Source organism: Morone saxatilis, unplaced genomic scaffold (genome assembly GCF_004916995.1).
Source record: "Morone saxatilis isolate NCDOM2014 unplaced genomic scaffold, NCSU_SB_2.0 Contig11, whole genome shotgun sequence".
Taxonomy (NCBI): Eukaryota; Metazoa; Chordata; class Actinopteri; family Moronidae; genus Morone; species Morone saxatilis.
In genome coordinates, this window is record NW_023339663.1 from 6,609,457 (window position 1) to 6,632,082 (window position 22,626).

Genomic DNA, 22,626 nt, shown 5'->3' on the forward strand with positions numbered 1-22,626 from the left:
CAAAGACAAGTAACCAGGACACTCAAATGATTTGGATCGAGCATCTAGGTAAAATCTGCATACAGTTTTACTCATATAAAGCAGTTGTGTTGAGCTCAAGCGGCGAATTACTATTTTGCACCGATATTCCATTCAGTGAGGGTTCATTTGGAACAAAGTTGAGAGGCAATTTGTTTGTGACAGAGGCAATCAATCCAGAAAAAATTCAATGATGGTGCTATTTACGCCGGTATTGATTGAGATGCTGAGGTGAGTGAGGCCGACGCTTTTTGTGTGGTATGGGAAACAGGGCTGAAGAAGAGCCTGCCAGGGAGAACAGTAATCACCAGCTGTGACAGGAAGGCCTTCTCTTTTCAGTGTGTTCCCATGCATGTGTGTGTGTGTGTATGTATGTTGGTTTCACAGAAAGTGTGATAGATCTTTTAAAAACTGCACAGTGTGTCAGGGCCAGTAGGGGCTTGATCAGGAAAAGTGAGTCATTGCTCAAAGCGTGTGTAACAGTGTGATAGTGATCGATCCGTTGACATTAAGTTACTGGCAGTGGCGTACGTACCGCCGGTGCAGCTGGTGCAATGCCCTGGGGCCCCGCTGATTATAAGGGCCCACGAGGGAGAGCGACAATTGCCTAGAGTGTGTTGTTAATGATTTTGCTGAGCGAGAGGCCCATAGGATGAACTTCTAATGGGTGATTACAGGTGTCTCCTTGTTGTGGAGTGGGTTCAAGGATTCAAATTACCTCTCAAATGTTAGAAAATGCACACTTACTTTAATCTGTGTCTGTGATAACGTTTGGCCACTTTGCCATTGATGATGAATGGTGATTAATGAATTGTTTATTAAGTAATTGTGTGATCAGATGCCATCATCCATCCATTCATTCATACTGTGTAGGCCTATAATGAGTTGCTGTGCTTTTCTTGATTACTATTCAATCGCTATTTGAAGCTACTTTTTGTTGATTTGTTACTGTAGGCTGGTTAAAACTATTTCTGTTGTTTGACAGTCAGAGACAGCTGGCTGTGGTGGTTTGAGTCCAGGTCCTGTTAGATTTGTGTTGATAGATTTGGTACTTCATCTGCTGTCCGTGGTGCTGATCAAAGGCTGCAGGTTTGCAATTGCGTGGAGTCGTTGTGTCTCTATATGAGCGTTTTTGGGGTGGGGGGCGCACGCAAAATATTTGCACCAATCACAAATATGTTACGCTGCTGGTTACTGGGATAAGACCAGTTTAAAGAGAGTTCAGCATTTTGGGGGAATACACTTATTTGCTTTCTTTGCAAGAGTTATCACAATACGATGATAAATCTAGCATAATTTCTTCAGTTATGAATCAAAAGTGTCACCAATTCATTGTCTGACCATTTGTGAAATAAAATCATAAATTCTTGAGTTATGGCCTAAAAAGCTGTTTTGTGAGGTCACAGTGACCTTGACCTTTGACCACCAAATACTAAATCAGTTTATCGTTGATTCCAAGTGTAATCTGAAAACATAATGCCTCCAACCACGGCTGGCACTGGAGCAGAGGCATAAAAGCACAGCATAATGCTTATACAGTTAATCATATTTATACACCATAACAGCAGGAGCTTGCTAAAAGTCAGTCTGCACAGGAGGATTGTGTCTGTTTGATAAATGTGCCTCTGACCTTTTTTGTGCAAATTCATTCAATTTATATTTTTTATGAAAAGATGACTATCAATCAGACTATTGACTGATGATATTAGCATATCATTAAGCTGTGATAAAATAATCACACCTCATCATAGTTATTGTCCCCTGCAATCTGGTGTTGTTTTGATTTATGTAACATTATGCAAAACTGAAAAGGGAAAACTTCATTAGGGGGTTTGTGCTGGGGGGCCACATATTTCTGTTGGAGTGACAGATATGGGCCATTATTTAGCCACCACGGCTGTACTGAATGGATGAAGGAATCTGTGCACACAGTGCCAAGTCGAAGCTAAAAACTGGTACCTCAATAGACAATGAGGCAGGATCTGGACACAGTTATAGTTAAGACCCTTAATAAGGTGCATCTGCTAATGTTTTGACATGACAGGTGTCTTTATCAGAATAAGAAGAAGCTGTGGTAGTAAGGATGTTTAAATTGCCTTTGTCCTTTGTCTCTAATTGGACAGACAGGTTCTGGGTGTTGCTTACATCTTGCCATGGCAATACTGACACAGCATATACATAGATAGAGAAAAAAACAGCATAAATACAGTATAAAAACAGTAAGAGTATGAAACACTGTACAAGAGAAAAAACTGTAAAGAAAAACACAACAACACAAATGTAGTCAATATGGTGAATTGTGTTCAATATATATATCCAGCAGCTTTCTGTGCGTATCAGTTTGTTTTCAGTTTGTCTTGTAGCAGGCTGCTGTTAGTGTAACTGTTTGTCTATGAAAGAATTCTGTCATTACTGGTTTGTAATGTTTGTAGTCCTTGTATTTACACAGATAACTAACCATACTCTGACTGATTAATGACAAAAAACAGGGGGATAATGGAATAAAAAATAATAATAATAATATAATAAAAATCAACAAAGGACATGTGATTTACTGGAATAACAAACAATTTCTTTAACATAGCACCATGCCAGTACCTTCATCCTCTAGATTCTTGGTGCAAACAGCTGTCTTAGATTTTATTAAGTCTTATTGATAAAGTTCTGTATTTCTTACCCTTTTTTTCAAAGCTCTAACTATACCAGACCTCATCACTCCAGGAGAGATAATATTCATATATTATGTGTATTTTCTTTTAGACTCTAGAGGTAGAATATAAAGTTTAATATTGTGGTTTGAAAAAATAATAATTGATAATTGATTTAATTTAGAAGAAAGTACTTATACTAATCTAAGTGTGGCTGTGTATATCAAGGGTTTCCCAAAACAAGAAGCATCTGCTACTATTTTTTAAATATTTGTACGTGTAAGAAAAAAGAAAGGAAGCAATTATCCAATATCAAACATTCAAATGAGTAAACATCAGGTTATATCTGATGCTAAAGTGTGAGGGCTAACTGAGACCATATGACTCTTACCTGGAGGTATGTAGGAGCAGGACCCTGAAGAATTGACCACAATGTTGGTGCGGAAAGTAGCATCAAATCTTTCATCAGCACTGTGAACAACATGGAGCGATATCAGTATTTACTGCTCAATTATCTGTAACCAAAGCACAGCTTCTGTGGAAAAGACTGTAATAAATTTATACAACCTTTGCAAGAACCGCTATTAATTATAAGGATGCAACATTAATTTGGATGAGCCAAACAGGCAAACAGCGAGTGGAACAGAAGTGGTGGAAATATACAAATATTTCTGTAACTCATTATTGCAGCAGGTACACAGCACACGAGTACTCAAAACTGATGCAACACTTCCCTGGAGATGGTTATTCAGTGGTTTGCCTCATTCTCCCGTTACCCACAATTCACTGCCTCAAAATGAATTCCCCAGAGACTGAAGCGTGGTTGAGCTAAAGTTGAAAGAGTTGCTCGAAAAATAAAAAACTTAACTCACAGCAGCAACTAATTCAAAGAGTCTCAAATCAAGGCTTTACTGGGAGGGTCAATGACGAATGAAGTACAATGCTTTTCCCCTCATTAGTTGTTGGAGAGTAGAGTGCCTCTAATGTGATTTGTTCATATGTTTCTTTTAAAGATTGATTAATGGTGATCTCTAAAGCGCTTTCCATTTGGGACATATAATAAAATGCTCCTTCTTCCATCTTTTTTCTTCCAAGTTTATTCATTTGTCTAAATGATTTATTGCTCCAAAGCACTCCTCTCTGTCCTGCATATATTTAAACTGTGGAGCACCACTAACCTTGAAGTGTAATGCTCCTGCCTGAAGATTAGCTTACCTACCAGAACGAGCTGTATCAGTGCAACACGCTTAATGCATGTTGATCTTCTAAGCTTCTACCAGAAGTACATGCTTAGTTTTAGAAAATGAGAGATATCCAACTTTTTGTTTCAAAAGAATTAAGGATTAAGTTTATCTTGTGGAAGAGTGGGGTTCATCTATGTTTCATCTTCTGCTTGTGAGTCTCTGCAAGAGATCCTGAATAAACCCTTCGACCACATGAGGTCTGATGCTGTGCAGACAGAAACAGTATATTGTATTGTATTATATTTTATTTGTTTTATGAAATAGTTTCCATTTTTATGCCTTTTAGAATTATTTAATGCTTTTATAAACCCTCCCTTCCCCCTTTTAAACTAGTACTTTGTGCATAAATTCAGTTTTGTAGGTGGAAAATAAGAATTAAAGGAGAAAAGGCTTTAAAGGACCAGTGTGTAAGATACAGTGGCATCTAGTGGTGAAGCTGCAGATTGCAACTAACTGAACACCACTTGCGTCAGTGTTTGACGATCTGGGCTTGAGAACAGGTTGTGAAGTGTGTAGGAGAAACTTCGGGTGGCTGCAAAATTCACAAAAAATGTGAAAGACCCTATCTAGAGCCAGTTTGTCTGTTCTGGGCTACTGTAGAAACATGGTGGTAAAACATGAACGCAATGTCTGGAGAGTGTGAGTCTGTAGATAAAAACGACTCATTATTATATTAAATTTCTTACAATAGATCCTCCTAAATGTTACATCCTGGGCCTTTTAATTTAAATTAGGTTAATATGAATTTAAAGAATAACTAGATTTTAGTTGTTCTTTGAAATTTGTGTGATGGTTTGACCGTCAACATTAAAACACATTTTTCTCAAAATAATAACTTGACCTTTAAATGTATGCAATGGGCCTCATGCGAGAACTTTCTTACTTTGTGTGTGTTCTCTGAGTCAGATTGAGCAAACCTTCTTAACAGCACAGACTTATCATAAATTGCTCGTTTCAACTTTATGAATACTGCTCATGAGTAGGTGCACGTTTGTGAGATTTGTTCCCCAGCAAAATCAATGGCCTTAAACTGCTATCTGTCTACCTGTTCCGCAAGTCTCATTCCCCAAAAAAGAGCAAAAAGAAGAACATATTTAAGAGTGTCGGTGGTAGAATTAGAGGACCAAGAAAGACAAGAACTTAGAAGCCAAATACCGTATTTTAAGCATAGCCGTGCTTTATAAACAGAGGGTGTTCAAGGAGAAAGTTTTATTGAGTTATTCAAATTTCTATTCTAATTGAATTTGTCCACATCTTTAAAATCCAAATTAATTCAACAGGCATGCAATTATGGAGTCAAACAGGTTTTTTACAGGTCGCTGCACATGACTCGTTTGAGCCACTCAAAAATGTTGTTTATACCAAAGATAATGTTTCAGAAAATCAGATCTGTGGTGCCTAATATATCATAGTCAGTGTCACTGTAACAATCTTGTTTTTAATTCTAGAACACAAAATTCCCCAAATCCCTCAACCCTCAGAGATCCCCCCATTATATTGTGCAGAGGACAATGCATGCATGCTGAGTCTGACACCGTGCATATCCAATTACAGTGCAGCATCCAGCAGATCTGTCCGTACAACACCTACCTGTTATACAGCAGAATATCTGGCTTCCAAATCAGATGCTCAGGAAATCTCACTTTGGTCACACCTGGATATTCTGATTGATTCCAGCTGAGGTAATTATCATCCCAGTACTGTGGGACACAAAAAAACATGATGTATATTTCACATTTCACACATCTTTAACGTATGCATCTCTACTTTGATAAACCTCATTTGAAAGCTCAAACTGAGATTTTAACACTGGTGTATTTTTTTAGTGGCAGTGACAGTAATGGGTAAAATGAATGTAGGGGACAGCAGCTGTTGGTAACATTATGCACTGACATTCAACCAGAATTGAACTCAATCTCTGTGCCGGGTTTCAGTGGCATCTGGGGAGGAATAAGATTTTTAGATTTCTAAGGAACACGTAATTTTTGCAAATTTTTTTGCAACAGTATGAGTTATAGAGCACTGGATAGCTTGTTTTATAATGAGTGCCAAACAAAACTTATCAATCAGCTACATGTTGTGGGAAACTGTTGATTATTCAAACACATTATTGTCATTCTAGGTTAGTTAGTCACGTCTTCCCTGTGGCAGATATCAGTGCATTGAAGATTCAGAGCCACACTAGCAGCTCTATGATGACATTTAGCAGCATATGTTCACCATCTTAATTTAGTGTGTTAGCATGCAAACATTTGTTAATTAGCACTAAAGGCAAAGCACAGCTGAGAGTGATAGGAACGCCATTAGTTTTGCAGATATTTGGTCATAAAATAAAGTATTGGACAATTTAAAATTCTGACCTCATTGTGTCAAGGGATCACCAGAGCTATTACAATTCACCCCGAGGGGGACATGAATGTTTTTAAAGAAATGTCATGACAATCCTGTAGTTTTTGAGACATTTCACCAAAAACGTCAACCTGCTGGTGGCAAAGGAGGAAAAGCCAAAAGATCAACAAAGTTATTGGGATACATCTCCTTAGTGTCCAGCAAATATCAAACAATTTCACAAAATATATGAAAATGTTGACCTGCTGGTGGAGCTAGAGAAGTCAGTCAGTTCAAACCAAGGTCAAAACATCACCATCCACAGAGCCACACTGCTAGCATAGCTAAAAAGCTCAAGCCTGAGAGGTGAATGCTTGATTGCTTTCACAGAACCCAGGTCAGAGTTGAAAACAACAAACCCGTCTAGGCCCCTTGTGTGCATGAAATAACTTTGGCTGACTGATGATCAGGCTAACATATAATATCATATCTTTTTTTTTTTTTACACCTTGGTGAAATGGCTTTTTTATGGCTTTTTAGAAAAAGAAAAGATCTATAATTCATTTTTAATTAATTCAAACCATCACGGTATTCAAATAATGGCTGTAGCCAGCATGAGGAACTATAAAGGTCAGTCGTTAATAAAGCCTGAGTAAAGCACACTGAGGGACGCTGTCACCTGTACAGCTCACATGATTAATTCAGACTACAGAGATTATTCATGTCATCCTCACTAACCTGCTGCTCTTCTGAACATAAATCTCAACTAATCTCATTCACTAATTTCAATATTTTTATCTGCTTCTACTTCTTTTGGTCAGTATTAAGGTATTAATATTTTTGATATTGGGGAGATTGTGCTCATTTGCTTTCTTGCCGAGAATTAGACGAGAAGACTGATTCTTGTATTTATCTGTACAACATGAAGCAGCAAGTTCAGCTTTGCATAAAGACTGGAAAAAGGGAGACAGCAGCATTCTGGTCTGCCTGGTTTTCTGTACAAATTAATCGAACTGAACAAATTAAACTAGCAAGATATAATGTGACAGTTAGCTTAGTCAGCTTTTGTTACCTTCAGACAAAACCAGGCTAGCTGATTCCCCCGTCTCCAAACTTTATGCTAAGCTACGCTAACCAGATTCTGGCTCTGGCTTTACATTTAAAAGTTAAATGAGAGGCATATCAATCTTCTACTCTTGGCAAGAAAGCGTATTTCCCAAAACGGTGCACTATTCCATTAAGCCACCTTTAATGAAACTCACTGACAGCTCCAGAAGAGTAATGCGTTAAACTAAAATACTACACAGTAGTTTGTCATTACAGTCAACCCCTCAGTTGTCCTTAAAAAAAAGCACGAACATGATGCCTAAAACCAAAACTGAAGCTACTCAATTATTCATGTCCTCTTGCAAGATGTCATACAATTGTGCATTTATAATTTGTTCATTCCAAGACTATCCTGAGGCAGTTAAAAATCTTATAATTACTCCTCTCAGGCAAAAATGATTGAAAGCGTAATCTTGCAGAACCATCTTCAATGTCTAAAATTGACTTTCAGAGATCTTTAGGACATTTAAACTTTCTTCCCTGGAGTCCACACAAGTAGACTGAGCCAACATATGCTAGAGTAACTCTAACAGATGGTAGATACTGTGGATTCCTATCTTGTGTTTGAGAGGCGGTGTCGACTATGCAGGGTGTGCAGTGAGAGAGACTGAATGAGACTGCTGCTGTGATTCCACTGGGTGATTTAAAACAGACCAAGCAGCCTTGATACAGCTTGCTGACGGTGCAGCAGCAGGGAACTCGTGTCAGACAACGGACAGGCTGTGATAAAACATCCGTGTTCATACACTTCATCTCACTGCATAGAGGAGAAAGACGCATATTGCTCCTGTGGAAGATGAAAAGGAAAAGTCTGGGTACTAGTAGATGTGATAAAGAAGACTGTAAGACAATCAAACTATATATTTAAACTCAGACATACTATATTAGTACTTTGTAATGTTTGTTGAGATTAGATTTGCAAACTAAATACATGGTTAACGGCTAAAGTTAAAGGTACAGTTCAACATTTAGAGTAAAATACTTATACAACTTTCTTGCAAAAAGGTTAGAAGAGATAATGGATACAACTCTTTGTAAATATGAAGCTATAGCCAAAAGCTGGTTAGCTTAGCTTAGCATAAAGACTGCAAAATGTGGTAAAAAGCTAGACTTGCTCTGTCCCAAGGTAAAAAATCTTCATACCACCATCTCTAAAGTTCCCCATCTTGTTTGTTTATTTGACAGGGGCGGACAGAACTATGAGCTCATTTACATCTGTAATCCCTGGGCAGGAAACAGAAAAAACATCTCTGTCAAGAAATCTTATATACTAGAAAAAACAATTTTTTTGGGAGGATAATGTGCCTCAATTCCTGGAACCTTATTACTGTAAGGACTCCAGGAAGTCCCGGCCAAGAAATAACCCTTGCACATAACCCTGAAAAACCACCAGGGTGTAATCTGTCTCTCCAGTCCAGCATCTTGTGAACAATAACTGGCGAAGTATAAAAAAAAATGGCTGGATTTATTATGAAAACCAGTTTAATGTATTAAGTGTAACCATAAGGTTGTACATCTTAGTTTCTTAGTTTTCACATACATGTACAGGGAAACGTCTTACCAGTTGGAGCCAAATGTTGGTTGTTAAAACTTGATTCTTCTCATCCTGTTAGAAAAAAAAAATTATCAGTAAGATTATTCAGGTATTTTTGTGTATTGTTTTTCAGTTTAAGTTTTATAAAGGAGGAATCATGCTACTCAAAAAATGTAAACGTCCACAACTTCACCTCTCAGGGCCATGGTAATGGAAAAAGGATTGAGAGTACACAGATAAAACTAAACAGTCTGTGTTCATTTCTCTTCTTTTTTTTTTTTAAATGAGCTGCTTTACAAAATGCTGTGAGTTTGATTTGGGTGGAGGAGCGTTGGCTTGTGATCTTACCTTTTGGAAATGATTTCTAGTGATCATCACTCACCTAAAGGACCAGTGTGTAGGATTCTGTTTCATCTAGAAAAGGACCCACTGTCTCTATAGATATAAGCGGCTCACTCAAAGATACCAAAAGGATTATTCTTTTTTTTTAGGTGATTATCCACTAATGAATCTATACCTATAAATATTATATTCTGAGAGATTGACAATCTTTATATATATTCATGATAACTGAGTGTCACCTAAATAAGAGTGAGTTAAAGGTCCAGGCTGTAGGATTTAGTGGCATCTCGCAGTGTAGTTGCAGATAACAGATGTCTGTTCTGGGCTACTGTAGAAACATGGAGGTTGAACATGGCGGACTCTGTAGAAGAGGACCTGCTCACTCTGTAAAACAACAGCTTATTATAAGGTAACGAAAACACAACAATTCCTATTTTCAGGGGATTATACACAATAAGAATCAATACCTATTTTTAATAGTTATATTTGCAATTTGCAATAGTCTCCTAAATGTTACAAACTGGACCTTTAACATAAGACTGCCTTGCATAGCGTGTGGAGAGTCATTATTTATGTACCACATCCATGATCTGATTGAGGGTGAGGCCGAAGTGAACAGTGAGAGTCTGAGAGTCATTGACGACTGGTCTCTCCAATGGGTTGTAGTCAGTCATCAGGTCTTTGTACAGTCTGCGCTGGTTTGGCCCTTGAAGAGAAACTACAGAGGACACAGAAACTTGGACAGTAAATATACTTTCATAATCATTCATAATCAATATGAATAGTAAATAGTAATAGTAAAACATATCTATTGCCTATTCCTTTTTAATGTCATTGCCAAACTCCCATTTACACAGCCATCCTGCAGCACAAACATTTCTTTCTAGTATAAACTGGACTTAACGACTGTCTGAGGCATTCAGCTCAAAGCCTGCCTTATATAACTACAAGGCTTCTTTTTCAAGCAAGAGAAATAGCTGTTTGTTTGGAATGAATAGAGAAAGAGATGATGCACCAGCAGTGACCAACATGACTGAATAGACAATGACAAAAACTTTGATATTACTTCACCAATAGAGAATCTAAACAGGAGGATGCCACAGTACCAAAGTTTTAGCTAGTGTATCATAGTACTGAACTTTTTGTTCGATCAATTGAAGTCTACTTTGGAAAAGTGAAATGTTGTGCAGAAACACCACAGTAATGAGCAGTTATCCCTAAAGATGTTGCCAAAATTATCCAAACTAAGAGTCTACAGCTTTTCTAGCAGCTCTACTTACTGTATACACAGCTGTGCTTTGAGCTAAATGCTAACATCAGCATGCAAACCTGGTCAGAAGGATAATGCTAAAAAGCTGATGTTTAGCAGGTAATATTTACCAGGGTTAGTTTAGCCTGTAAGCATGCCAACATTTACATATTTGCACTAAACATAAAGAATAACTAAGGCTGATAGAAATGTAATTAGTTGAGCAAAGTATTTTGGTCATAAACTAAAATATTAGGCAAGTTGAAATATAAAACCAGATAGGATCAGCACTATATGACAAACACAGGCGCTTAAAATCATCAGTATTCATCCAATTTATCCAACACGTTTTTAACAAATGTTTTCACTCTGAACCAGAATGTCAGTCTCAGGGTGGCACCAGAGGAAAAATGATCAGAGGATCACCAATGTCAGTAAACTTTACCATCTGGGGAACACGAATGGACAATCAATCCAATAGAGATATACTAGTCTGAACCAAAGTAATAAACTGACCAACACTCCCTTCCTAGAGCCACAATGCTGTCGTGATCAGACAAATAATCATTTCATTTGTAGCAGGAAATTTACTTAAGTTCAAGGATGAGCCTGAGCCAAGGCTATATTTTCTCCATTCACCCACTCGAAGTCATCCTCTCTACTGATGCACCTCCAACTTGGACCATGTAGACTGTAAAGTCTTTCAGCACGTCTGACTTTAAAATAATCTTGCATTTCATTGAATGTTTGAACTTTTTTTTTGTTAAAATATAGAAACTCTTGAGTCAACGCCAACGTGGAATTTCTAAAAAATCTCAGTCTCAGGTGGTGAAACGCGTGCACAGCCAAGGCCATCATCCAAATACAATACCTGGACTTGATTCATATCACTGTGCAATCTCAAATCAGACCTGCCCCTCATTTTAACACACTCTCGTCTCCCCTCAGGAGTTATGGAGCGTTTTTGGCAGCATTTATTCACTTCGCTAATGGCCATAGCCCAATTATCCTAAACCACCTATGAGAAGCACATTATCCCAATTATTTGGCAGAGAGCTTGTTGACTGTAGGCATCTCCCTATTCCTCTGCTCTGTGCTGCATCCGGTTCTTTAATAAAATGACTGAAAGATTAGCTGAAAGCTTGTCTTTGTCCACGGCTGAATCCCCTGTGGATGTGTGTTCTCCCAATCCCACCATAATCAAATTTCACAATGAGGATCAGCTAGATGACATCAATGTGTGCTATTGTCCTAAGATGTTTCTCTAATACATATCAGTACATTAATGGCCATCAGACCACATGAGGAACATGTCTGATATATTGCTGGATGTGAGCTGGGATCTATAAAAGGGAGAAGGAAAACCTTTCTACCTCTTAATCAAATTGAAGAGCCTTATAATGTCAGAGAGATGGACAAGAGCTTTAAGTACCCCAGACATTTAGATTTGCATGTATGTAGGCAGACTAACACGACTTCCCTCCATACTGCACTCTCAGGGGAGCCTCAATTAAGTAGTGCCTGCTGTAAAGTGCAGACTGAAGAGCCTGAGCCAATTAACTAACTCAATCCAAATATTTAAAATTCAGAGCAAATTTGAGTAAAACAGATGAGAGAATGTCTTGAAGATTTCACACACTAAATAACATTTGAAGATCAGAGATCCTGATCATTTTTATTAAGTTTTTTTTCAGTTTTTATGGGGTGACCTGTTATGTCTGTTCTTCTAGACCAAAAACAGGAAGCAGCAGAGTATGTAGTCCATACATAGCGATGGAAATGAAGGACTTCATTCACCCAGTCTCTCATCTCAGTCTGTTTGTGGCAATCTCTCTCTCTCTCTCTCTCTCTCCCTCTCTCACACACACAAACACACACACACGCACATCACAGAATATACCAACCCTGCCTAGGAAAAGTGCTGTGATGTTACAGTAACTTTTTTTTGTCTTAGTGAAGGAAAACAATAAAAACACTGATTAATGCCACATTGCTTTCCTCATTTTCATCTCCAAGCCTCCACTTGAAGGTAATTTAGATAGATAAATAGGTAGATAAACGTCACATATGAAACAAAACAAAACAGACTTTGAGGCTTGAAGATTGCTAGAAACAAAGAATATGTGTAGTATCTTTCTGTACGCAGCAGATGGTGGCTGATCCCTCGCAACCCAGACAAACAACTTGTGACCCTTCCCTTTCTTCATCACCTCACGCCTCATGTTCACTTCTGCTGGCCTCATCAGTAAAGCCAGGGACCCCCACTAACTCCTGACACTTATACCCCCACCCCACCCTCATCAGTAAAAGCTGCAAGAAGTTCAGCGCTGACAGAGGAATCAGTCACACACTACACACAACATACAAAGCCCCTATGTCAAAACATGAGAAGTAATGTGTATTGCAATCATTTGTAGGCTGCATATAGGACCTTGTTTTTCAGTTATTACATCACTACATACTATACATGTACAAGTACATTTCATATTTAACAGCTTTGAAGTTAGAGATAACATATTTCCACTAATTACAAGCCACGCAAGCCCAAGAACCAAGATGCTTTAGTGACTGCACCGGTTCCATCAAATGGAAATGCAAATCTTGTCATTTACTTTGATACACATAAGCCACATTGAGCCTTCTGAGGTGGTTGACTACATTAATATAGACTTCTGGGGATTCTGCTTGTGACGCTGAAAAGGTTAAAAAGAAAAGGTTAAAAAGAAGAGCTTGGACAGTAAAACAACTCCCTCAAATGTTATAACTTCTATTAGTTTATATACAAGTGAAGTCACAGGTGATTCAAAATAGCATTAAAGAATGATAATGTTACCAAAAAGTATGGAATGTCATTCCAATTAGGAGGCTTGCAAATCAATCCAGCAGGTAAAATACACACAAGAAACGCAAAAAACCTCAAGAATAAGGCGACCCCCTGCCTCCTAATCCTAGTAACCGCAATTAAAGCGCATGCTGTCAGCCTACCTTTCACTTTGAAGGCGGCGACTGCAAGAAAAAGCAGAAATTTCCGCAGGTCCATGTTGAACCGAAGAGTGTGAGCAGAGAGATTCCTCAGTTCTTCTCTGAAGCAGCAGCTGGAAATGATGATAGTGAGTGTGTGTGTGTGTGTGTGAATGTGTATGTGTGTGATTGTGTGTGTGGGGTATTAAATAACTCCTCCTCATAATGAATAGCGCTGTTTGGAAAGACATTGATGTGATTTGTTGCAGCACCTGCCTACAGTAGCTTGTCTCCGTTATTGACCATGAACGCACTGATATACGGTTACGCTCTTACAGTAACATGTGTGTTAAAATTTCAGTCAAGAGAAGAAAAATAATAGCCAATAAATAAACAAATAAATAAATAACTGATGGACAACGATTATATTACCTGTAGCAACAATCTTTTGTAAATTGTTAACTATTACCGAAATTAATTTAAAAATCCCTAACAATTCCTCATATTTTATGTATTTTAATGTTTGAGACTAAATTGTCCTTAAAGATCCGAACCCCAGAAAGAACTATATCAGGACAAGCCCCCCCCCCTTATGCTTGCGCAATTTTCTTCTTCTTTATTTCATTTAATGGTGGTCGATTTGCCTCTTTTTTCAGATATATTATATATTATTATATAAAAGAGTAAGAAGGGGGCGCACAGGGATGCTGAAAAAGTTGTACAGCATCATCTGATCCATAATAAATGACAAAGGGACATCTGCTGGTCACTGAGCAGAATTACAACTACATTTAGAGAATTAGTCTTTTTGTTCCTCTTGTTTATCAGTCTAATTTTGCTGGCACTGCAATCATTTTGGAGCTCTTTTAATCAGCAATAAACAATGCAGGGAACAATTCCCCCTCCAGCATATGACTGGATTAGAGGGAAATACACAACCAATCGCAGAATGCAAAAAGCATAAAAACATAAAGAAATTAAATTAAATTGATAAATAAAACAATTTGCAGGAATATAAGACAGTGCTCTGGGGTAATACTGTAAAATGTTGTTTCAAAATAGTAAATAAAAGAAAAAAATAACAGATATGGACATCATATTGTCAGTGCAGTAATATCTGCTCATGGTGCACAAACTAAAACTATTAATTTAATTCATCCTGTGAAAACTCACTCAAAGTTGATCTTATATGTGACCTGTATCTGTTTACCCTCCTTTACAGGAACATGAGCCACATTAACACACTGTACCTGAAGGTAAACACCCACATACATGTATTTGCTTTGCCATTGAAGGTACTTTAATTTAGAGCTATTATTCTGCTCCAGACACATTGGAAAGAGTTGGGAGGTTTGTAGCCGGGTTGTATGCACTCTGCATGTCAAAACATGTGTTTCACCAACCTGTGACCAAGCTGTATTGTGGTCACAGGATAATTACACTGCCGATCACATTTCACCGAGCTTTCATCAGGCTGAAAGAGAGCGAGGTTTAATTAAATGTACACACAAGACAAAGTGCTGTTAGACTTTTGCTCATTACTGCATTGGGAGCTACATACATGATGTGTGTGACGTTAATATTAATATTTAACCATCTAAATATTATTGGAACTACTGACTAGTCTTATCAGGAATATTAAGCTTTTCTGTCAATGCACTCTTATTCATTTTTGTAATGTTAATGGGAGTTTTATGGATTTAATTCTTTTTTGTTTTCAATAATGGCTTTTTGGTACTTTAATCTCTGCAGCAACAGATTTGCTTTTATCTAAAGAACAGGGTAACTCCACATTTGTTTCTCTCGCTAGACGTATAATTATGTTGAAATGAAAGAATCAAGAAGCAAGATTTTGTGCACTTGTGTGTGTGTGTCTTATATTTAAAATCTATAAAAACAGAGTTCCTAGGAATCATAGGATACCTAACATCTGCTAACCGCAATCCTCCCAGAGGCAGTTAGGAATGTGAAGTTATCTTGGAAAATAAAAACAGGTATTTTACTCACTATGCACACTGTGTATATGTTAAGATCAGTTAATGCATATGTGAGCTGGAGACTTTAAAACAAAGACCAGCTTTTGGTTTCCTGGTAGCTCCTCAGAGACCACAGACCACAGTGAATATGCAACAATAGAAATAGATGCTGTGTAAACATGTTTCAACCATCATCAAACATACTAGTAATAAAGTAATAAATAATGTTGTGGTAAAGGGTCAGAACACACAGACAGAGACATAAACAGAGAATAGTAAGAAAAGCACAGGTGTAAATAATACAATTAATAATGGCTGAATTCCATTTACCTGCTTCAGTTTCAGGGTCGCATGGCTTACTGGGACACTAGAATACAATGGAGCCATCATTAATATTTTTGGTAACACCTGTTCTATTACGACAAGTCAAAAAGGTAAAAACAACACAAATGCATATTTTATCTTTTGTATTAGAATTTGTTAATACTGGTGGTCTCTGTTCCTCTTGTGTGAGGCCCAGATGCTCAGGACCTTTGGACAAGGGGTCCTCTTTGTTGAGTAAAAACAGATGTCAACTTTTAACTACATTAACATGTGGACAGAGCATGATCCATGCATGGCTCAATAATAATTGGACGAAAGTAACTTAACTAGGACAGACAGCCGATCACAAGAACTTCTTTGTCTCAGAAACATGATAAAAGTTGCAGATTTTCTTTGTTGGGTTTAGACATCTTTGGCCGATCTTTTGTATAAGATTTGTGTGTCTACTATTGTAATTACAGTATAAATTACTTTATTTTAACTGTAGTGTTTTGTGCTTATTTTATGTGTGTTTTCAGGCCAAATTCAATTCACCTCAATCGTACTGGTAGCGGAAATCTCTAGCCTATACTAAATGTCTGTTCAGTAGGGCATTAAACCACGGCGACCTCAAACTCCATGGCAACTATATGCACCATATGCCACTGAAATAATAATATATTTGAAGTGTTTCATTAAAATGAATGAATATAATCAAATATTAATTAATTAATTCAGAAACTGCAAATGTTAAACACCCATTGTTCACTCACACAGGTGTTGTGTGGCCTGTTGAAATCTGTTTTCACGCTGCACCTGTTGAGGCGAGGCAGTTTACACCATATTATTGTTATTGGTACATTCACTTGGTTGACTTCATGTAATTCCCAGCATATGGTACCACCCAGGGTCAACCTGAGGAGGGAGCCAGTCAGGCAGAGAATTGGAAAACACCAGTATTGTCACCAGCATTTTCTCCCCCTTTCAAACAGTGTTTCATGCACTGATCCCCCCCTGCTGTGGGGTTGGTGCTCAGGCTCAAGTTAGGTAATGGTTGGACATAGTAGAGATAACTGGTTGAGGTTATATAAACTGTCAATGGGTTAGGGGTACATTTTAGCTGATGTTAAACTAATTGGTAATAAAAATCGATGGGGAGACAATCAAGGCCTGTAAAGCACACACAGAATGAAAAGTAAAATCTAAAGCAACTTTTAAAAAATAAATTATTAATTCAGAATAATAAACTAGAATTAATATTTGCAAATTGTATTTTTCTTTAACTTCAGTTTTTAATGCATCAAATTTTTTTGTACAAATTAAATTCATATAGGACTGTAAGTTAGATTTTTCCAAGTCACTCATATGAGGACATTCATGATAATCCTGATATATTTACTGCGATAAACTTTAAGAAGAAAAAGATATACTTTATTAATCCCCGATGTTTTTATTGCAGTACACAATAATATCTTTACATCCCTCTCTGTTTTTATAAAGGATTTTACACACATTTACTGTAACCATAACAACAGGAAGCACAACATTTTACAGTTTACAGTTTGTTGTTCAACCTTTACTTTACTAGAACAGTTTTTTTGTACAAATATTTTAAATTAAATTTAATTTAAGAATGATCCCAGCACACTCCATGACAAACAACTTAAAAATGTAAGAAAAGAAAAAATGTATGTCTTTTATTTTTAAATTTGAGTGGAAGCTGGTAAATATGCCTACAAATCAGCGCTCAGGGTTTATGGCGCCCTTTACGTCTGACTCCTCTCCTGCAATGTGATTGGTGGATTCGGCGGTTGGGCGGGAAGAAGGCCACAACAAGGAAGTGAAGCCGTTAACTGACGTTTGTTACCGTAGACGTTAACGTTATACATAGATATGTCCATTGAATAGCCACACCGACGATACGAAACAAAGACGTGAAAATGACTACACGAAAACGACGCGGCAAAGATTTACACACAACACAAACTAGGTTTGTAAGTTATTTATTTTGCTGCCTTTGTAGCCGTTGCTTTGGTGTTAAGTTAGTTGTTAGTTAAGTTAGTTTGTTCCGGAGCTTCAGAAGTAGTCGAAGTTAACTCGTCGGTAACCCTTAGTTACCGGTCAGTTCGCCCTGCTGCTTGTTCGCCTGCGTCGAGTCAACGGTTGGACGCGCAAAGGAAAGCGAACAAACGCGAAGTGTCAACGGTTGGACGCGCAAAGGAAAGCGAACAAGCGCGAAGTGTCAACGGTTGGACGCGCAAAGGAAAGCGAACAAACGCGAAGTGTCAACGGTCTCAACTTTAACTTCTGCATAATGTTAACTGTCAAGACTTGTCGCTGTTTGTGGTTAATAAACGGGCACTTAACAGCAACAACACTCGGTTGGTCAGGCGACAGCTATAGATACGATGCTGGTGGTGGTTATGGTTATGGACTTTCGCCATTTAGCTCCTCTTCCTTAGTTAGGTCACTTAACCGGTTGCTTCGTACTCTAGTAGCTAATATTAAAAGGCATTTCACAGTATTTTTATTATACTGCCAGTGAACTCTGGAAAAGTTCTGCTGGTGCCTGTAGGCGTGCGAGTTGTGGGTCCATAGTTTGTGAATGAATGAGTGAAACAGTGCACATTAAGGATGCACAATTATTCGAAATATTATTAAAGCTGCAATTTTTGGATACATTTGTGTGATAAAATAGCGTTATAATGAAGTATTGCTGCAGATCCTACAGGCCTACAGATCTCCAGATGTACAAAAACATGTTAATTTGTACAGACAACCAATTGATCATCATGATTTCACAAGTTTTCTTCAGTGGAAATTAAATTTGTGATGCAAAAATGATACTGATAGTTTATCACATCGCAAAGTAGTAGCTATAGGATTTTTTATGATGGATATAAGCGACTCCATAAATGAGTTAAAAGGCCTACAGTAACAACAACGCCACATTTTCAAAAAGCTCGGTGTCAATTAGGGAATTCTGCTAAATAATAAAACTTAAAACAGCTAAAATAAAAACAATACCTTATGATAATGCTTCAATTTGAGGTCACCTGGGGAGTAGATGGTGGCTGCATTGCTGCCTGAAGACAATACTAAATAAGCTGTAGAGAGAATCACAAACTCCAGCTTAATACAACGGGACACACACACACACAACGCAGCAACAACACAACACACACAAGCCCCGAAAAGAAAGACAGCATATATTAATGCAAAAATATTCACTATATAATCAAAATTCAAAGTCATTTTCCTCAACCTTGAGGCCTCACATTTCACATTTCATCCCAGCAACCGGTACTTTGGAGCAATTTAAGACAGGCAAGAGACATCACAAATGCACAACAACAATCACTGGCGTTTATAATGTGAAACATGTCCAAAGAAATAAGACCACATAACAAGCCTCTGATTTGGACACAGGGTTTGCAATTTCATGACCCGTGTTTCCTTAAATGCTGCATGGATATTTGAACGACAGACACGGAGGGTAATGGCTCTGTTTGTAGTCCGTATCTGTTTTGCTGGTGTTGACAAACAGCCTGTATTCCTTTTACCTGACCTGACCTGAAGGACCCGCGGTGTATTCAGCCTTTTGTTGTCTTGGTACATACGCTGAACCATAGTGACTGACAAACATCACCTGACTGTGATTTCAGAAGGAAACAGCTCCCCAATTTCTATAAAGGCAAACATCCAATAATGTCACCATGAACCTAAAAGTGTGTGATGATATTTGTTTATAAGCTGTATTGTGCCATTTTCCCCTTCCCCATTTTACATGTTTACTATAGTCTGCTAAAATCTATGAACACATTTAGTGAAAATACTTTTATAATGTCATCAGATCTGTACATGCCATCTTCGTATACACATTTTTAACTTGTTACCTTTCGATGTGAAGGATGTGGCCGAACATTGACAGTGTGTGGGAATTTACCTTTTCTACTTTTCGATACTAACCCACTCCTGCCTCATGAAATAGATGTGTGTAATTTCTATTTTAAGTAAAAAAGCATTAAAAGCAGCTTGTGTTTAACCCTGATTGACTGCAGTAGTAAACACCACAGTAAACCATTACTTTACTCCAGTATTCCCAACATGCCAATTAAACACTCGACCTCTGTGCTGCCCTTTGCTTTTGTTGCTTTATTACAATGACTTACACTCACTGTCATTGTGTGTTGACAGCGCTGCTGGTGGTTTGAAGGACAATTCACAGAAGAAAATGCAGCACTTCCACTTGGACCTGTGGTTCTGTCTGACTGTGCAGAACTGGATCCTGGACTTTGGGAGGCCTATTGCAATGGTACGGAGGCTCAGCGACCACTTCGCCTGCCTCATGCAGTTCTAAATAGTGCAAATAACATACGATGGATAGTTACACAACATTTTACGGCTCAATTAACATCAGTTTCTCACATGTATTAGATTATCCTTCCTCTGGAGTGGTTTCCTCTCAACAAACCCAGTGCTGGAGACTATTTCCACATGGCATACAATGTCATTACACCTTTCCTAATGCTCAAGGTAAGTCTTAACACCACAACGTGACAATAAAGATCGTAAAAACTGAATGATGTTTTATGAAAGTCCATACAGTATGTACTAACCAGTCGACAGATCAGTAATTAACCCCAGCACTGATTGATTACTACTAGTGACAAAGAGCACAAAACATTATTTATATAGTCACATTGCTGTCCTTGGTATTTATATGAGTCATATAAAGAATATTTGCAGCACAACCAGTTGCTTTAAGAAAGGGCTTCACCTTCATCACGCATACAGGAAGCTAGATAACCTTAGACAGAAAAACCTTAAACTCCTTATACAATTTCCTTACAGATCTCATGGCCAGTATTTTTCTCAGTATTATATATTATTACATCATTATAATTACAGATCTCAGTAATCCGTTCTAGACCACTTCATCACGCTTACTTCTGCGAGGAGATACGTAGAAAGAAAATAACTGCTCACAACAAATTCTGTAGATTAGCAGATTATTAAGTCTCAGATGTCTGACTGATGCAGGCCCCTTTTGATTTGACAGTAAAAAATGTTGTTTTTCTATGGCTGATGTTTCTAAAACTATACTGACACTTCATACGCCAAAAAGTAATATGGTTGCCCAAAGAGATATACCTGCTTTTCAAGGCACACAAGGAAGATCTGGGGATTAATTCCCGAGTGTGCAGCCGGCCACATCGCAGCACTGACTGAGAGAGCTGCAGAAAATGAAGAAATGGGCTGAAAACAGAATGAAATATCTGAAATAAAACACTGGCTTTGGGGCACAATGGTAGCTCACCTGGTAGAACTGGGTTTGCTGCATGTCATCCCCTCTTTCTCTCCCTCCTTTCCTGTCACTCTACAGCTGTCACTATTAATTAAAGGCAATAAATGCCACCAAAAAAAATGAAACACATTGGCTTTTTATGCTTTGTGATTATGTTATTAAACCAAACTACTTGCTATGTATTATGCATACACTCCTAAAGATCTCACCAAAATAATAAAACAAAGATAATGTCAACTAGATACAGTTGGTATAATACAGAATGTGTGTTGCTGCTGCTCCATTCAGCTGATGGAGCGCAGTCCCAGGGCGCTGCCTCGCTCAGCCGTCTACCTCTGCATCATCACGTTCGTCATGGGAGCCAGCATCCACCTGGTGGGGGACTCCATCAACCACCGGCTCATCCTGAGCGGCTACCAGCTCCACCTGTCAGTCCGAGAGAACCCCATCTTCAAAGACCTCAAGCCTGCCTCACTGGTAAATATCTACTGGATCTGCCTCACAGTAGCTTTATCCTGGGAATACTGGGATATCCTGAGAAAAAAGGTCGACGTTTTGTTAGATTTCCTCTTTAATGTTTAATGTCTTCAATATACGCTGTTTATTATCGCCTGTCATTATGCCAGACAACAAAAATCTGTGTGCGTTGCTTGCCGCGAGCCTCTGGAGACAGTTCAGTGAGTTGAAACAAGTTTTTCTTGTCCGCCTTTGACACAAGCTGACAACATACCACACAAAATATATCTGCATTGTGATCCAGCAGAATTTATCCAGCCGTGTAGGAGTGTAGCTTATTTTTCTCTCTGCTCCTTCATTTCTATCACATCGTCGTACTTTTGACAATGATGTGGTTGTCAACAAGACGTTATAGGTTAATGTATGGCATATCTGGGTCAGAACAGAAAGAATCAGAACTATTACAGTATATAGGGTCACTATTGTGTGTTTGATGTTAAGATCGTAAGCACTGGCTCGGTTTGACCCCAATTTCGGAAGGTTAATATCGTCTCTCTCTCTCTACTGCTTCTACCAGTGCAGCAACCACTAGTGACTCACTTTAAGTGCAGAGAGAAATCAGGTGAAGGCCATTGATTTAGATGTACGGCAAAAACCTGTTCTGTTCTGCTTACTTATCGAGATTTGTTTTTAGTTTCGGATCAATTTTAAGTCAGACAGGATACACAGCTACAAGAAATAATTGTTTCATCCCACCTCACTGCCGGTGCGTTCAGAGTTGTGACTATACTGCACTACACCAAACAATCAGGTTTCTCCAGCAGATGTCACGCTGTGTATCATCTGGGCTTCTCTTAACCCAGAAGAGTATTGGACATTTCTTATTTCCATAATGTTTCATAAATCAGGTTCAGACAGGCATAAAGCTGACAATAACGATACTGAAGAACATATAAACCCACAGAAACCATCACAACAGATGTGAAAGGGCCTGTTAGGTTTCCATGTATCTGATCAAGTCAAGTTTATCAGCAATAATATGCATATTGTTCCCCTTTGTGTGTGTAATGCATTTATTATTGTGCTCATTTTAGTGATTCCTAAATCACTCGCATACGATCCAGACTCTCTGCTTTCAATTGATCAAAACAA

At 38.1% G+C, this 22,626-nt stretch overlaps 2 protein-coding genes across 2 annotated transcripts in view; one reads left to right on the forward strand and one right to left on the reverse strand.

Annotated features, from left to right (window-relative positions):
• LOC118343542 (neuronal acetylcholine receptor subunit alpha-7-like) overlaps positions 1–13,614 on the reverse strand; it is a 19,967-nt gene extending 6,353 nt beyond the window's left edge. The window contains exons 1-5 of the mRNA XM_035682418.1: positions 13,456–13,614; positions 9,800–9,939; positions 8,907–8,951; positions 5,501–5,610; positions 3,058–3,137 (exon numbers count right to left, since the gene is read on the reverse strand). Of these exons, the coding sequence (XP_035538311.1) occupies positions 3,058–3,137; positions 5,501–5,610; positions 8,907–8,951; positions 9,800–9,939; positions 13,456–13,510 (430 nt within the window). The 5' untranslated portion in view covers positions 13,511–13,614. The remainder of the gene's footprint in view (positions 1–3,057; positions 3,138–5,500; positions 5,611–8,906; positions 8,952–9,799; positions 9,940–13,455) is intronic.
• Positions 13,615–17,536: 3,922 nt separating this feature from the next.
• The window catches only part of cln6a (CLN6 transmembrane ER protein a), a 13,671-nt gene continuing 8,581 nt past the window's right edge, over positions 17,537–22,626 (forward strand). The window contains exons 1-4 of the mRNA XM_035652477.1: positions 17,537–17,700; positions 19,908–20,025; positions 20,148–20,246; positions 21,307–21,495. Of these exons, the coding sequence (XP_035508370.1) occupies positions 17,651–17,700; positions 19,908–20,025; positions 20,148–20,246; positions 21,307–21,495 (456 nt within the window). The 5' untranslated portion in view covers positions 17,537–17,650. The remainder of the gene's footprint in view (positions 17,701–19,907; positions 20,026–20,147; positions 20,247–21,306; positions 21,496–22,626) is intronic.